At 53.0% G+C, this 16,556-nt stretch overlaps 1 protein-coding gene across 4 annotated transcripts in view; it reads right to left on the bottom strand.

Annotated features, from left to right (window-relative positions):
- Window positions 1-1,421: 1,421 nt before the first annotated feature.
- Window positions 1,422-16,556, bottom strand: part of PAQR7 (progestin and adipoQ receptor family member 7) — a 42,139-nt gene continuing 27,004 nt past the window's right edge. For 2 of the 4 annotated variants that reach the window (XM_087858359.1, XM_087858360.1), the window contains exons 4-5: window positions 7,780-7,876; window positions 1,422-3,508 (exon numbers count right to left, since the gene is read on the bottom strand). In XM_087858359.1, the coding sequence (XP_087714485.1) occupies window positions 2,441-3,487 (1,047 nt within the window). In that variant the 5' untranslated portion in view covers window positions 3,488-3,508; window positions 7,780-7,876 and the 3' untranslated portion in view covers window positions 1,422-2,440. Of the gene's footprint in view, window positions 3,509-7,779; window positions 7,877-8,436; window positions 11,369-11,400; window positions 11,845-16,556 lie in introns of those variants that run through there. The other 2 variants (XM_045782401.2, XM_087858361.1) reach the window with 2 other exon arrangements.

Raw genomic sequence — 16,556 nt, 5'->3', positions numbered from 1 at the left:
TGCTCAGCCCGGAGCCTGCTTCTCCCTCTGCCTGCTGCTCCCCCTGCTTGTGTTCTCTCACTGTCAAATAAATAAAATCTTTTTAAAAAATGAAAATAAAAAGGTTAAAAAATGAAAGCTAAAAATTTGGAGCCCCAGCTTGTCAACTCCCAGAGCTCTCTCCCAGTCCTGCCTTCACAGCTTAAATGTGACCTTGGATTTTAAAGAGGGTCAAGTGAGGTAAGGTTTGTGAAAGCACTTGGCAGATTGTGAAAGCTCCTCAGAAATACAAAAGTGCTGGCATCCCACTCCTCCTTCCATCCCTAACCACAGTCCCCATAGATGTTCTTTATATATGTATATAAATTATATATATGTAAACTGGATTTTTTTTAAAGATTTACTTATTTTAGAGAGTGGGGGGAGGGGCCAAGGGAGACTCTCAAGCATACTCCCTGCTGAGCCTGGAGCCCCTCGTGGTGCTGGATCTCACAACACTGAGATTACGACCTGAGCTGAAGTCAAGAGTCCAACATGCTTAACCGACTGAATCACCCAGGCGCCCCTATAAAGAGGATATTTTAGCAGTAGAGTGACATTTTTTTAAGATTTTATTTATTTGTCAGAGAGAAAGAGCGCACATGCAGGGGGAGCAGCAGGCAGAGGGAGGAGCAGACTCCCCACTGAGCAGGGAGCCCCATGCGGGACTCAACCCAGGACTCTGGGATCATGGCCTGAGCTAAAGCCATATGCTTACCCGACTGAGCCACCCAGGTGCCCAGCAGTGCGATATTTTTTATTCACTTGGGGTTTTCTCCTTATCAATACTTCCTAATTTTCCTTCACTGTACATACATTGCTTATGTACTGTGGAAAAGCAGTATTATAAAAGTTAACATATAAAATCCTTCTTGATTGAAGGATAGACCAAAAAATGAAAAATTTGTCAAATTATAAAGTGGGATTATGTAAAATTTTACACATTCCTTTAACTTTTTTTTTTTTTAAGATTTTATTTATTTATTTGACAGAGATAGAGACAGCCAGCGAGAGAGGGAACACAAGCAGGGGGAGCGGGAGAGGAAGAAGCAGGCTCATAGCGGAGGAGCCTGATGTGGGGCTCGATCCCAGAACGCCGGGATCACGCCCTGAGACGAAGGCAGCCGCTTAACCGCTGTGCCACCCAGGCGCCCCACATTCCTTTAACTTCTAAAACTTATTTAGTAATAAAACTGCCCTCCATTCCCTGCCAAAAAGAAAAAGTTCATAAATAGAGTGTACAAGGCCCCCAAACCACCCCCAGGCAACGAAAAAACACAAACTGCCTTCCTCCTCCCTGTTCCCACCCCTGGGGGCCCCAGCTTCCCCTGGAAAACCTCCTCAACATGCTGAGCAGGCCCATGGGCCCTGTTCCTGAGACAGGAGGCAAAAAGCAGAGAGGCTGCTGTTATCAGTCACTTTATTGCCTCCAGGGTATATCAGAGTCCAGACTACCCCTACCTCCAGCCCTGCTGAACTCCCTTCAGTACCTCTTTGGCCTTTGTAGAGGCTTTTCTCTCTGCCTGGAATGCCCTTCTTCATCTGCAAACTCCTCTTCACCCCTCCCAACCCAAGACCGTGAGGGTGGCAGGCAGCACTGACTAGTCCTCCTCCGTGCGTCCTTGACAGGTCATTCGAGTATCAGAGCTCTCATCATCCTGCATGTGTGCATGATCCACAGCACCCAGCTGGTAGCCTGCCTCTGAGCAGAGGCCCAGGAAATACTGAATGGATAACTGAATCATGAACAAGGAAAGCAGGAGAGAGGCTGGGAACAGGATGTGTTGGATACAGAACCAGAGCTAGAAAAGCTGGGGCTCCCTCTGTGGGACGGTGACTGAGGAGGTATGGGCACTGGGTGGGATCCATTTCTACCTAGCACAATCTTCTACCTTTGAAGACTCCCTGGAAGTCCAAAACTCCAGGCTGGAGCTCAAGGAATGGTAAGACTCTACATACCTTTGGGGCCTGCCCCTTCCCCCCCAATGAAATCTGGGTAGAGGCGGGGGTGCTGAAGCCTCTTCTGCCTCTGGCCTAAATTCTACCTTCACCCTCTCTCAGATAACCTGGAAGCTCCCAACCAGGGCCCTGGCCCCAGTGACCCCCGATCCTCACCCCTAGTGAGAGGCAATGGGGAGAGGCAAGCTTGGTTGGCCCGCATCTTTATCTCTTTTCCTCTCCCAGGGCAGGGGGCTGGGGCAGACCCCGGAGTGGACCCCAGCAGCTCCCGGCCAAATCCCCAAATCCGAGGACTGGCGGGTACCACCTCTGGCAGCTGAGGCGTTCACAGAAAGTCACCGCGGGCCAGACACAAACAACTTTACCAGGCCTTGTTCCCCTCTGGAGCCAAGCCCGGACCCCGGGGCTCCCACTTCCCCTCCCTCCCTCCCTCCCTCCCAGCCGCCACCCCCCAACCCCCCCTTCACTGGGTCTTCCGGTGGAGTTTGCGCCGCACCAGCTGGCTCAGGAGGAACGCTGTCAGCACACTGCTGCCCACGGTGAGCAGGAAGAGGCCAGAGAAGTTGTGGGGCCAGCGGGTGTGCAGAGGCTCATAGATGGGCCGCCGGGCCTCGTAGTCCAGGGCCACGGCCTCCAGCTGAGCCAGCGTGCACAGCACCAAGAACACGTGGAAGAGCTGGTGGCCCTGCCCGAAGAGGTGGCAGCTGCCGGGAAACCAGCGCTCGGGCACGAAGGCTGAGAAGAAAGCAGCGGCCAGCAGGAAGAAGACCACCTGGCACTTGTGGTAGAGAAGAGCGGGGTCATCAGCGGTCGGGTTGGGGGCCACCAGGATGCGGTGCACCACGGGGCTGATGTCCAGCGCGTAGGCCAGTGCCGACGGCAACTCCTGGCAGGTGCGGCCCAGCAGGCCAGGCTTCTGGCTGTACTTGTTGTAGCAGGAGCCGGTGCAAGACAGCCAGGCGAGAAAGGCGGCGGCGGGCAGGAAGACGGTCTGCACCCGCGCGTGCCAGGCGGGCTCGATGGCGTAGTAGAAGTGCACCAGGGCGCTGCCGAACTGGTACACGGCCACGCCCACGTAGTCCAGGAAGAAGAAGCTGTAGTGCCAGAACTCGGACTTGGCCTGCAGGAGGTGGGCCAGGGCGCTGAGGGACAGGTAGGTGAAGGAGGCAAGGGCGATGATGAAGAGGGGCAGGGCGTGGGGGTCTCCCCAGAAGTCCACGGTCCCCGCGAAGGCGGCCAGCCGCAGCAGCAGCACCAGCGCGGCCAGCAGGTGGGTCCAGACGTTCACTGCCTCGTTGTGCTGCTGGAACAGCGTGCGGAAGTAGAAGCGCCACGTCTGATGCAGCGGCCGGTAGCCTACGTAGATGTACGGCTTCCAGAAGAGGGGTGGCACCTCAGCTCGGTCCACCGTGAAGACGGGCTCTGGCTGCCCCGAGGGCTGCGGCTCCCGGTGGGCCTGCCGCAAAGCGGGCAGGAGATGGCTGAGCTTCTGGGCCACCATCGTGGCCATGGCTGTGGGCCAGGCAGGTAGCTGGGAGAGAGGCCAGAGAGCGAAGTCAGGGGACCCTGGCCCACCATGAGCAGCAGCTTGGAGGCTCTGGAGCCCAGTTCTTACTCCCTCCTTCCCGCCCCCTTTATCCCGACACTGAGTTTCCGGAGAGAACAGTCATCCTACGCCAGATCGCAGCTCTGCCCCCACAACTTTTCTGCACCCTGATGTATCCCAAGTGCCTAGAACAGTGTCTGGCGTGCAGTAGGTGCTCAATCAATGCTTGAGGAATGAACGGAGGCGGCTCACGGCCTCAGCCACTTCCATTCCAGTCCAGGTCCACACTGCAGCCCCTGCTGCTTTCTCCTGTGTTCATGTCGCCATCTGCATTCACCTGCTGGGGACGGTGACCTTGCTAACAGACCCGCTGCCTCTACCTTTAGCCCCTTCGGAGTGGCAGAGTCTCCCACTGACCCTCCATCAGCCTCCAGGATCTGGTCCCTGCTACCTCTTCCTGCCCTATTGCTCAGCCACAATGCACTTCCAACCCAGCCACAGCCTCGCCACACCCCTGAGCCTGTTTCACACGTCCTGAGGTTTACACAAGCTGTTCCCTCTGCCTGAGACAGTCTCCTCATCTTGCCTATCTGGTAAACTCCTAATCATCCCTCAAAACCTGTTTCTTCCGTGATACTTTCCCTGGTCCCCTGAACTTCTGATGATGACCTCTCTACTTGAGTGCCTACCATAAGATACCCATCTTTTAACCATTATAACATTTCTTATGGGCATTAAAATCGTTAATGTGAGCTCATGAAGGGTAGGCAGTTAGTCTCACTGTTTTGTGAACCTGTGATGCTTAGCGGGTGGCGGGCACTCAATGTTTGTTAAACCAAAGAGCGTAACAGCATCCCGATAACACTTCATACCCTTGAACTCCCCAACTTCAAAGGTGCCCCCCCAAAAAAGCCACTTTTTTCCCCTGAAAGTCCCCAGTAACAACGGATTCAATAAAAACAGCCCTTTCCCTCAGCCACACCTCGACTCAAAAGATCCCTCCTCCAGACTTTCCACCCCCACCACGGCTGCTAATTCCAAAGAAATCAAATCTAACCCTTCACCCTGGCATTCAAGACCCTGCTCCTACCCTTATTTCCCACCTACGCCAAACACCACAACCTCTTCCAACCTCCCTCCCCTCCACTGAAATCCTTTAGGGCCAGTTCAAACTGCCACCTCCAGGGGGCCTCCTTACTGCACCCCCCACCCTGTCTACTCCCCGTCTACTCCCCCTGTACAGGTTATATAATGCACCATATAATGCATATTCATTCACTCACTTGCTCACTTAGCAAACACTGAGCCCCTCCTCTGCCTCAGGCCCTGTGCTGGGTCCAGGGGAGGGCAGAGAGGAAAAAGATTTGATCCTGCCCCCAGGAACTTCATGGTATGGTGGCAATTATCAAAAGGAAAACAAATCACAGCAAATGCTTACACAGTGCTTGCTATGTGCCAGACTCCAATTTAAGCACTTTATGTATAATTGACTCATTTATGCTTCATAACACCCTGGGAGTAGGTACTACCGTTATTCCCATTTTGCAGATAAGGAACTGAGGCATGGAGATGCCCACCCACCTAGCTAGGAAGTGGCAGAGGCACGGTCTGGACTCAGTTTGCCTTCTTTTTTTTTTTTTTTATTAATGATTTTTTATTATATTATGTTAGTCACCATACAGTACACCCCCGGTTTCCGATGTAAGGCTCGATGATTCATTAGTTGCGTATAACACCCAGTGCACCATGCAATACGTGCCCTCCTCACTACCCATCACCGGCCTATCCCATTCCCCCACCCCCCTCCCCTCTTCAGTTTGCCTTCTTAACCACTGCCCTAAACTGCCCTTTGCAAGACCAGGTGTCAAGTGCCACTAATCATTTCACAGTTATAGACTCTCTGTGTAGTTTCGCCTGAAACCAGTTGCTTAATTCAGGCTTATCATCATTCACTGTGTCATTCATTAAATCAAATAGCTATTGAAACTCCAGCACCTGCCAGACAGCTCCCATCCGTCCAACGAGCTTATTGGACTCAGCACCCTGGTTGTCTGTCCATCTTTCATCAGATATTTATTGCAACTACCTTTGCACCGGTCATTGTAAGAGGCAAGGAGATCTGGGCAGGATAAAGCTCTCATGTTTCTGCCGCCAGCAGCACCATAATCACCCCCAAAGCCCCCCCCCCCAATAATTTACACACAGTCCAAGTAAATGTAGGGAGCTTGCCATGCGAAGGCAGTATCAAGACAAGCCCCCAGCTCCCCCTCCTCCTCCCCTAGCCTGGCCTGCATCGCGAAGCACCCCCTGCATTACACTTCTCAAGTCAGCTCTGGTCTCTGGCCTCAACTAGTCCACTGAGGAGGCCAGAGTTAAACAAGTCACTACAATACTGCACAAGGGGTGCTTTGGCAGGGGACTGCGGGCCTCCCCCACTTCCCGTTCCCCAGACAGCATGGCACAGGCCAGATTTAGGAAGCAGAACTTGCTGGCCGCTTCCATCCATGAGAACTGCCCAGCCTGCCTTGCTAGTGGAGAAGCCAGCACTGGAGACCCTCTCCTGCCGAAGAGGCTGGGCTTCAGCCTCTCCCCTTGTCTACAACCTTGGCTTTCCAACTCAGAACCTCAGGAAGCCAGAAAAGGCCCCTGAAAGTGTCTCATGCAGCACCTTTTTTTATACTGAGGGAACGAGAGCCCAGAGACAAGAAGGCCTTCCCCAGAGTTGCCCAATCCAGCAAGGTTTCCATTCCACCACAAGAGAAAAGACTAGGGAATGATATTGTGCGATGGTGGCCTAGTTCCTGGGTCCCTGTGATCCATTAAATCTAGTCCAGACTCCATATCCCACTCTTAGAACTTTCCAAGTCATAACAACCTATTAAAGGCTCTGAGAAGTCGTGCAGCAAAGAAGCCAGCTTCGCTTTGTTGAACCTCCATTTGTCAAGCATACCTTACCAAGGATTCTTTTCCTAGTAATAATTATACAATAAAGCCAGCTGAAATGTGTACTTACTATATGCTCACTCTTTATAACCTTGTTGCAATTAATTCTCATAACTAGCCTCCTGAGGTAGGTATTATGCCCATTTTCTTTTTGAGGATAGTGAAACTCAGAGAAGTTAGAAGCTCCTTCCCCAAGGTGCACATCCACACACGCATGCGTGTACACACACACACACACACACACATGCGCGCGCACACACATGCACACATGCACACACACGCATGCATGTGTGTACACACACACGCACACACGCACACACGCGCACAGAGGCTACCCCGCCTCCTGTCATGCCAATCTGCATTGCACAGAACTACTTTGGAAAATAATGGTCTAAAGCAGGTAGCCAAGGCCTTTCCCATAAATTATTTCCTTAGTCTTCTGGCAACTGACATGCATCCAGGGACCTCAGTCTCCCCACGTTACCAGCCACCCATTTGACACTGAGGGAACAAGAGGCCAGAGACAAGAAGGCCTTCCCCAATTAAACTGATCTAAGAAGGCTCTATCTATACCAGTGAAGCCCTAGCTCACAGCCACTTCCTCAGGTGATGACAGATCCCTCAGGGCCCTTCTCCTCCACCAGACACAGTGGGGCCTAAGCACAGAACCCAGAGGCTACATACTGGGATAAAGAGATCCTGCTCCCTACTTCCTTTAGACCTCACCCAGAGGCCCCATTCCATCTGGATACGTCTATTTTCAGGATTAGCTCCCATCTCCTGACTCCATGGAAAGGGGCCCCTGAATCCAGGGGAAAGGAGCAGGTGCAGGGGTCTGGCATGAGCTGGAAGGAGGAGGGTAGGTATCCAGAGGCCACCCTCAGAGAATCCTCGGAGTCATCTGCCTACCAGGCTGCCAGGACCTGCCTGTTTTGGGCCACCCTCCATGGCCCTCCTCCAAGCCTACGTTACCTGGGGGTTTTTCTCGAGCCTTGGGGCCGATGGCTTCCGCTGTGGGACTGGGTAAATTCACCAGATGCCAAGCTCTGGTTGGCACTTCCACAGATGAGGGTCACTAGGGGCGGGGCTTCCAAGGACTGGAGGTGTCTTGTGTGATGTCACCAGAGGGTGGGGCTAAAGAAAACCTCCACCTCTCCCTCCCCCCCCCCCCACTATCACCATTCCCACACTGGTCAAATCCCAGCTAAACATTGCCCTCCTAGCCAGGTCTCAGCTGCAGAAGGAAGCTCAGCATCACCCTCCACATGAAACGTCTGGGGAAACCCAGGGCTGGCTAAAAAGTTGTGACTTACCCAAGATTCACACAGCAAGATGGGCAAAGCTGGGCTGAGACCAGGTGACCAGGGCCTGGTTGATGGATGTCAGGCAAACTTGACTGGCTTCTGTCCCCTACTCACCAGGAATCATAATGGAAAGAAGTTAGAAACAAAGGAGAAAGCAGACACCATAAAGGCTCATGAAGGAGATGGACTTCAGATTCAGAAAAACGATGTTTGATGCCTGCTTCTATCACATGCTAGCTGTGTGACCTAAGACAAGTGACTCACCTTCTCTGAGCCTTAGCTCTCTCATGGGAATTATAATATTATCTATAGCATAGATGGTTGTAAAGATTAAACACATTAGAATAAAGTTTTAGCACAGTTTAGGGACTCGATAAATGATTGTTGTTATTATTAATTATTAATAGTAGTAGTAACTAATTATTATTAACAGTAGTAGTATTTGAATTATCTCCAGCCTGAGTCATAGTATTTGAAATATCCCCAGCCCTACAGGTTTGCCTGGCATCGTCCAAAAAAACTGTCCTCTTTTAGCCCTCAGTAGCTGGTTCCGCTGGATTTGGGGGCTTCAGTTAACTGTGTCTCTTGCAATGTTTACCTTTCTCTGAGAATGCATGTAAGGACCAGGGAAATTTGGCTGGAGTTGGAACTTCTAGGGACACTGACCTTATTTCATAATTGAATTCTCCTCAGCAAAGACCATTCAGAGTAACCCCTCTGGGTCCACAGAGCCCTGAAGATTCGCACTTGTGCCACACAGATCCAAAAGCGGTGGCTGGGAAGTGACACCACCAGGGAAAGGGGTCTCAGCTTCAGCTGCTCCATCCCCCCAGTGGGAGGTTCAAGAGGGTAGATCATGCCAGCAGGTGATCCAAAAGGCATGTGGCCTGGCCAGGGCATGTCTTGCAGGCTCGAGAGGCTTCCAGGCTGTCTGAGCCTCAGCACTGAGATCTCCAGGGCCCACGTGGGAGCTCCTGTCAATTGGAGAAGCTCGGTCCTCCTCTGCCCTCCCACCTCCCATTCCCCTTTTCCTAAACACAAGGTCAACCTCCTCACCAAGCTCCCCAACCCAGGCTCGCCCCAGTTCCTCCTGGTCTCTACCTGATACACATTGCCAAAGAGTCCCCCAAACACCTGGGGGGGGCAAAACGGATGGCCAGGTTGTAGGGATGGGGCAGTAAATGGGCTTCAAAGTGGGAGAGCTCCAAGTTCTACCCATCCCATTGAGTTCAGCGTACATGGCAGGCCAAACGCTACAGGGCTAGGGCAGAGGGTGAAGGAAGCAGACAGACTCACTGCCCTGACAGGGCTCCTGCCACACAAACGAAATGCCTACAGGCTGAGAAAAATCCAGCCCAGAGAGAAGGCATGCAGGTGGTGACCGTGCAGAATTGGAGAGAGCTGACGCCCCAAGGGAGGGTGTCTGCCACTCACCTCCGGGAGACAATTTCAAGAAAAGCCAGGTTCCCATTTTTATGTGAGGGTGGGATTTCAAGTCTGATACTTAGCGGCTGTGTGACTTGGCTCTTAAGTCCCTTAACCTCTCTGAGCCTATTTCCACATTCATAATCGAAGGATAGTAATAGCTACCCCTCGGGCTCTTGTGAAAGCAAAACAAAGTGAGAGATGCAAAGTGTCGGCTCTGGCACAGCACCGCCCTGCAATTTCTGCTGGGTTCTAGTCCTGGCCCAGCTGTTCAATCCCGGTGTGATCTTGGACAAGCCCACTCCCCTCTTGGCCCCGTTTCTCCAAATGTCAAAGGAGAGAAGGAATTTACCAGTAACATCAAAGGGCCCTTCAGGTCCTGAGACATTCCAATATTTGTTTTAGGCCTAGTGTGTGCCCGGTGCTGTTCAGCAGTGAACAAAGCAGTTAAAACACTTCCCTCATGGAACCAATAGCCCAGCTAACTAACAGCTAAGGGCGAGAACTAAGAGCATTAATACCCTGCCCTCTTGGAGCTTAATAGCCTAACTAAAAAACGCTTAACTATTATGAGTATTAATTGGTTATAATTCCACTTTCTCTCGTGCCACCATCTTGGCACGCAAAATATTCATTGTTGCTTCTCTGGGCCCTGATTGCTCAGCACAGTCCCTTAAAGACAGCTTTATCTTGCCGTAGAAGACAAAGTCTAACTTCAGATAAAAATAATTGTAAGGCAGGGGGGAAGCCTGGCTGGCTCAGTAGGTAGAGCACGCGACTCTTGATCTCAGGGTCATGAGTTCAAGCCGCATGTTGGGCCTGGAGCCTACTTACAAATAATAATCACAATAATAATAGTAAGGCCAGACCTGTGTTAACATTGGAGCTGTTCGAGCTAAATGTTCTTGAGGGGTCCTGACTGATAAGGTATATAAGATATCATGTAAGAGCCCAAAATATTATTTATAAAATTAGGCACTAACATTAGTAATTTACGGCGGCTTGCTGTTTACAAAGAACTTTCACATACACTTCACCTCTCCCTCAAAGCAACTCTGAACCTCCATGTAAGCTGGTGTCACAGCCCAGGAGGCAGGATGGCCGGACACGACATCTGACTCCAAAACCAGTGCTCTTGCCCTTCATCCACTGGAGTCAACTCCCAGGCATCCAGTGGGTGGCCACAGATCACACAAGCAAAGTTTTCATCCCTGGCTGGCCTCCCGATCTCCCAGCAACTGGGTCACCTCCCTCAGTGTAAACCAATTCCCCAACTCGGCAGAATGTGTTTAAGAAAAAGTTCTTCCATTTCTTCCAAAACTGAGCAGAAATCATTTTTGTTTTTTGTAACCGCACCCCTGGGCCTCCGTTTGTGATCAGAATAGGATGAATAAGCCAAAGGGATTCTGTGGAACTCAGACTCACTAATGCTCTGAGGACAAGGAAGAGCCGGTAGGAAGAAAGCAGGCTCAGAGAGGTTGGATGAGCTGGCTACAGTCACCCAGCACGCGGTGGAAAAGGGACCCAACTTTCACTTCTGGCCAGCAAGCGCCCCTCTAGTCAGGGAAACTGAGTTTGGAGTGGGGCAGTCTCTCACCAAAAGGCTCTGAGGTGGCACGAGCCCCTTGAAGTGAGGCTGGAACCCTCTCGCACAGGAGCTAAAACATCAGGTCCTGGGTCATCCAAGCAGGGGTAGCCCGGCTCTGGGAAACCACCAAACTCTCACACTCGCCAGCTGTGGCCTGACCAGGCCCCTCACTCAGGCCAGGCCTGCACGGGCTGCCCCGGGGAAACCTCTGGGGGTCCCCAAAGCCTGCAGGCTTGAAGCTAATGCTATGGGTGGTGTGGGGCTCCCTCCCCTGCCCCTCACTGGGTAGGGAAACCTCCATGCTTTCCTGACACCAAGACAGGCCTCCCCATCCCACACGGCCTAGGCGTCCCCCGAGTGGGACCCCCTCACGTTATCCAGTTCCAGGTACTTGCGCCCCTTGTGCCCCCGGAGTCTCCCTAGATTCCCCCGGCCTCTCCTCCTCCCCGCCACCGCGGCCCTCCCCGGCCGGCCGGCCGCCCTGCCCACTCCGTCAGATGCGCTCTGCTCCAGGCTGGCCCCCAGCAACCTCCCGCTCTCAACGGGGTGCTTCGGCTCCGGCTCCGCGGCCCCTGCGCGCGCGCTCGCCGCCGGCCCCCCTCTGCCCGGCCGCGTACCTGCCGCGGGGCGGAGCGCGGCGGTGAGACCCGCAGGCTGGGACCCAAGGCCCTCGGCGTCCCGGGCGACCTGCAGGCAGATAAAGGGGCGGCCGGTGGCCCCGCCCCAAAACGAGCGGGGGGCGGGGCGGCGGCGGCAAGCGGAAGGGGTGCGGGGGCACCGCCGGCCTCCCTCCGCCGCGCCCACATGTTGCCCGCGGAGGCAGGGGGGCCCCCCCCCACCCCGGCGACCACGGAGTCGTGGTCGTGCCTGTGGCCATCCTGCAGAGAGGTGGGGAGACGGAGGCCCGGGGAGCAGAAGCGGTTGCCCGAGACCCCGGCTGGGCGGCGGCGCTGCGGGGGCTCCAGCCCAACGGGTCTCACTTCCGCCGATTGGAAGCACGAGCTCCGGAGTGCGGGGTGGCCGCCTGGCGGGCGCCGGGCAAGTTGTAGCAGGAGCGCGCACAGGTTGCGGGCGGGAGCCCGCCGCCCAGCCCCGAGGCCGCTCCGCTGCACACAGGCCACCGCCCACGAGGCTGCTTCTGGTCGAGATGGGCCTGGCCTTCCCCGTTTTCATCCCTCTGCCCGGGGAGCCCCACCCCGCCTCTGCACCCCTGTCTTTTTCAAGTTCCCACCTCAGCCCTCTCCGTGGGCGCTTCCCTGGGCGGCCGGCCCACCGCATGGTGTTTGAACCTCTTACAACACCCACTTTCTACTCCCTAGTGTAACATCTCCCCCCAGAAGTGGGAGCACCCAAAGGGTGAGGGATCCCTGCATAGAGAAGGCCCTCGGCAAAGACTGACAGGGATTGTCTGCTCCTCTGGACCTGGACCAGAGTGGGGAGACACCTCCACCCCCTCTGGGGCACACACAGCCTAATGGGTGCGGAGCTGAGAGGGGACAGTCTGAGTGGGGACACTGCTCCGCCCTCAGGGAGTTTTGGGTCCATTCTGGGAGACGATGTTGGGAGATGGTGTGGGGCGTGGGCATAATGACAGGATCCAGGTCCTGGTGCTACCCCCAACTCACCATGTGACCTTGGGCAAGTCTTTTTCTCAGCCTCAAGTTTATTACCTATGAAATGGAAGTAATAATATCTGACAGGTTGTTAGGAGAATTAATAAAACAGTGAGAATGAAGGTTCTTCATCAACTGCAATGAATACTAGAGGAATGTATATTTCCTTGTTATATTATAAATATATATATATATATATATAATCATAATCAAATAATCCTAAGAATTAAATCTCTATTACCCATGTGGATAGAAAAAGTGGCATAGAAGATTCAATCATTTAGAACAGGTAGGTATGGGAAATGAAAACAAGTAAGGACATTATGGAAATTATATTCTATATGATGGAATACATTCTATCACAGTGAATAAAAATTTAAAATTTAGAAGGTGACTTAGACTCCACTTCCAGTTTTGGAACATGTTTTTAAAGCTACAGTTTAAAATAAAATAAAATGAAATAAAGTTACAGTTTATTAAGCTCTTTCCATGTGCGCTAAGTAGTTGCCAAACTATCTCCTTTGAGCCAGACAACACTATGAACCCATTTTACAAACTGGGAAACTGAGGATCAGAAAGGGGACATGAGACTGTTAATATTATCTCATTTAGCCTCATCCATTCCTACAAATTGGGTGTGATGACCCCCATTTTACGGACAGAAAAAGTGAGGCCCAGAGAGGAGAAATGATGTACTCCAGGTCACATAGCTCCTGATGTATGTAGGCTCTGAGAAACGGATCTGGAGGTGTGCTCAGGGGAGAAAAGTCACGTGCCCCTGAAACTTGGCTATGAATATTTGAGAGCTGAGTGATAAAAATTTTAAAAAGTAGAAACAGTGACCAGTTATGGAGCGCTGGCCATGTGCCCAGCCCAACGCAAAGCCCCTTCCACGCACTATAAGCCCATGAGGGTGTTGTTTCTTTATCTCATTTCATGAATGAGGAAACTGGTTCCGGAAGATGCTATTTGCCCAAGGCCACCCAGTTGGTTAGTGGCGGGACTGGATCCCAGCCTTGCTCTTATCTGCTACACAGTACTGGAAACAAGGAGTGAAGCTGTGGGGCCAGGACAATTCCTTCCCTAGCCGGCTGTGCCCCAACTCCTTTTCCAGCCCAAGGCAGCTCCCTTCCCTGCCCTCCCCCAGCTCAGCCACCTGAGTGATGCCCAGTGACTCCATCGCTCCAAGAGCCCAGAGCCCTGGAATCCTTTGAGTCCAGACCCTAGAAGAGGAAGGTGGGGAACCCACCCCGTAAGCTGTGCACCCCGCAGCTGCCCTCCCAGATGCCAGGCTTGGCTGTCAGAGGAATAGGGTCTCCAGGGAGACCAGCCTCCTGGGCAGGCCTAACGAGTTGAAAGGCCTCAGAAGACAGGCTCTGAGCAAGAAGACCATCAGGAAGGGCTTCAGTGAACCCAAAGTAAGAGAAAGGATGTGGGGCCTGACTGTCCTGGACATGTTCTTATCCTTTCCCCAAAACAAGGGCATCCATTCATCAGGGGCAGCAAAGCAGTGAAGCCCATGACTGTATTGTGCCTGGGTTCACACCTTAGATCTGCCACTTACCCCAGGCAACTTATGTAGCCTCTCTGGATATCGAATTCATTCATCCTAAAACAGGTCAGTACCCTGCATATAGGGTTGGCATGAAGAGTAAGTGAAATCACGTGTGTAAAGTACTCATGGCACCGGGCGTATCGTGCCATTGCTCTAGTTCAGTTCTTTACTCCCCCTCTTTGCCAATAAGGGAGAAAGATAAAGGCTTGTTGTAAGCCCCCGATGTCGAGGTGGTTTGTTACACAGCGTTATGGAAGCAATTCCTGACTCATACGTGTAGCAGAGCCAGGATGCAAAGGCAGGGGTCTGACCCAAGACCACATTTCAGCTGTGCGTGGTGCGGGGGGGAGGCCAGCGCAGGGGACACTGATTGCCTACAGAAATTCTCTGCCTATAGTCCACTTGGAGTGAGCCTTACAGGATGAGGAAGGGTTCTCTGAGCCATAAGGAGGGAAAGAACTTTCCAGACAGTGGCAACAGCATGTGCAAAGGTAGAGGTGTGAATGGTAGGGTAGGTTTAGGGAAGGAGTCATCATGTTCTAGGGCTGGAGCAGAGGGGGCCTGGGGGCAGCAGGTGACATTTGAAAGGTAAGGAGAGGCTAGAAGGAAGGGAGACTTGCCTGGGAAGAGGGCTTTATCCTGAAGGCCAAGCGGGAGATCAGAAGCAGAGATTAGAGAGAGGGGTGGGATGGGGTGAGGGGGCTTCAAGGAGACCAATCAGAGAGGTGGGGGGTGTCCCCTGGGACTCCATGACTGGGTGTTGGATTCCTGCCCAAGAATCCCCAAGGGGAAGGGTCGGCAGTAGAAGCAGAGGGCGGGGGGAGGGAGCTGACTGCGTTTGCAGGGAAGCTGGCTGCAGGCGCGTGCTGCGCCCAGGCTGTCGCTGGGCCACAGGAGAAAGGCAGCCTTAGACCCAGCCCGAGAAGGTCTCCTGCAGGGGCCAGGAGGCCTCAGCACAGAGAGCTGGGACTGGGGGGAGCCATCGTAAACAGCTGGCCCTCCTCGAGGGATCCCCAGCTGATGCCCCACGGTGACTGTCCCCAGCAAGGCAAACACACGAGTGGCCCCTCAGATCGCAGCTTCGGCAGGGGGTGGGCTGTTCCACGCATGCCGACCTCAGCCCCACTCCAAGTGTCCGCCAGGCTGGCCTCCACTTCCCGGCCTCCAGGCTCTCCTGGAAGCTGTAGCTCAGCCTGCTGGTTTGGGTGCCGTCTAGAAGCGCGGGCACTTAGCACTGTGAGAACGGCTCTCAGGCCCTCATGGAAGCTGCTGGAGAAAGCTCCAGCCTCCTGTTCAAAAGAAGACAGCTCTGGAAGGCATTTGGTCTGCATCGGGCTTTCTGAAATCCAGGTCCCACCGCCCAAAGCAGCAACCTGGAAGACACATCCCATCCTCCTTTGCGCTTTGCCTGCTTGTCTCCCCACCCCTTCCCTTCTGCTTTCTGGGGTCACCTCCCAAACAAACTACTCACACCTAAGTCTCTGCCTCAGGCTCTGCTTTGGGGGAAAACCAGACCAGGACTTCCGGGACCTCCTCCGCCTACCCCCCAAGAAAAAGAGTCGGCTTTAAACACCTGCCAAGCCTGGAACGCTCAAGACAAGTACGGGGTAAGGCAGACCTTTCTGGAGCCTTTAACCTCACTAATTTCCCGTTCCCTACTGGGCAGCCCTGGAGATGGCAGAACCTCAGCGAGCAGCAGGGGAGGAGGGGCGCAGGCTCAAAGGGCAGAAATAAAGCACAAGCCAAGCATGCACTTCTCTCCTACTCCAGACTCCAAGTTTCCAGCACATTCCTACCTCTTGACTTTCCACTTGATATTCCTTCTGCCTGGAACTCACTTTGCCCCAGAAAGGACCAGCATAATTTCTGAGGCCCTGTGCAAAATGAAAATGCAAGGCTTTGTTCAAAACTTAACAACTGCAATATAGCGAAAGCAGCCCATGAAACCAAGCATGGGGACCCTCCTGACCCCAAGCTCCTATGTGACTGCAGGGGTCACATGGCCTACATGGCTCCCAACAGCTGGTCATGGCTCTCAACAGCTGAACTTCTGTCTGTTGCCCCGCTGCCTTCAGATGTCTGTTTCAATGTCCCTTCTCCAATGGGGCACCTGGCTGGCTCAGTCGGTAGAGCATGTGACTCTTGATCTCGGGGTTGTACGTTCGAGCCCCATATTGGGTGTAGAGGTGACTTAAAAAATCAAATCTTGGGGTACCTGGGTGGCTCAGTCAGTTAAGCGTCTGCCTTCAGCGCGGGTCATGATCCCAGGGTCCTGAGATCGAGTGCCGCTTGGGGCTCCCTGCTCAGCGGGGAGTCTGCTTGTCCCTCTGCCTGCCGCTCCCCCTGCTTGTTCTCTCTCTGACAAATAAATAAAATCTTTAAAAAAAAAAAAGCCGTTGAATAACTGAACTCTACCTCTGAAACCAATAATACATTATGTTAATTAATTGAATTTAAATTAAATAAATAAATACGATCATACAGTGGAAAAAGAAAGTCCCTGTTTCCCTCAATAACTGACTGCAGTATCACAGTTTTTGATTCTTGCCAATCTGCGGGGTGAGAAATGGAATCTCAGTCTTCTTTTCAAATTTCTCCTATTACG

Source organism: Ursus americanus, chromosome 33 (genome assembly GCF_024610735.1).
Source record: "Ursus americanus isolate L20-20 chromosome 33, mUrsAme1.1.p, whole genome shotgun sequence".
Taxonomy (NCBI): Eukaryota; Metazoa; Chordata; class Mammalia; order Carnivora; family Ursidae; genus Ursus; species Ursus americanus.
This window is presented reverse-complemented; position numbering and strand designations above follow the sequence as displayed.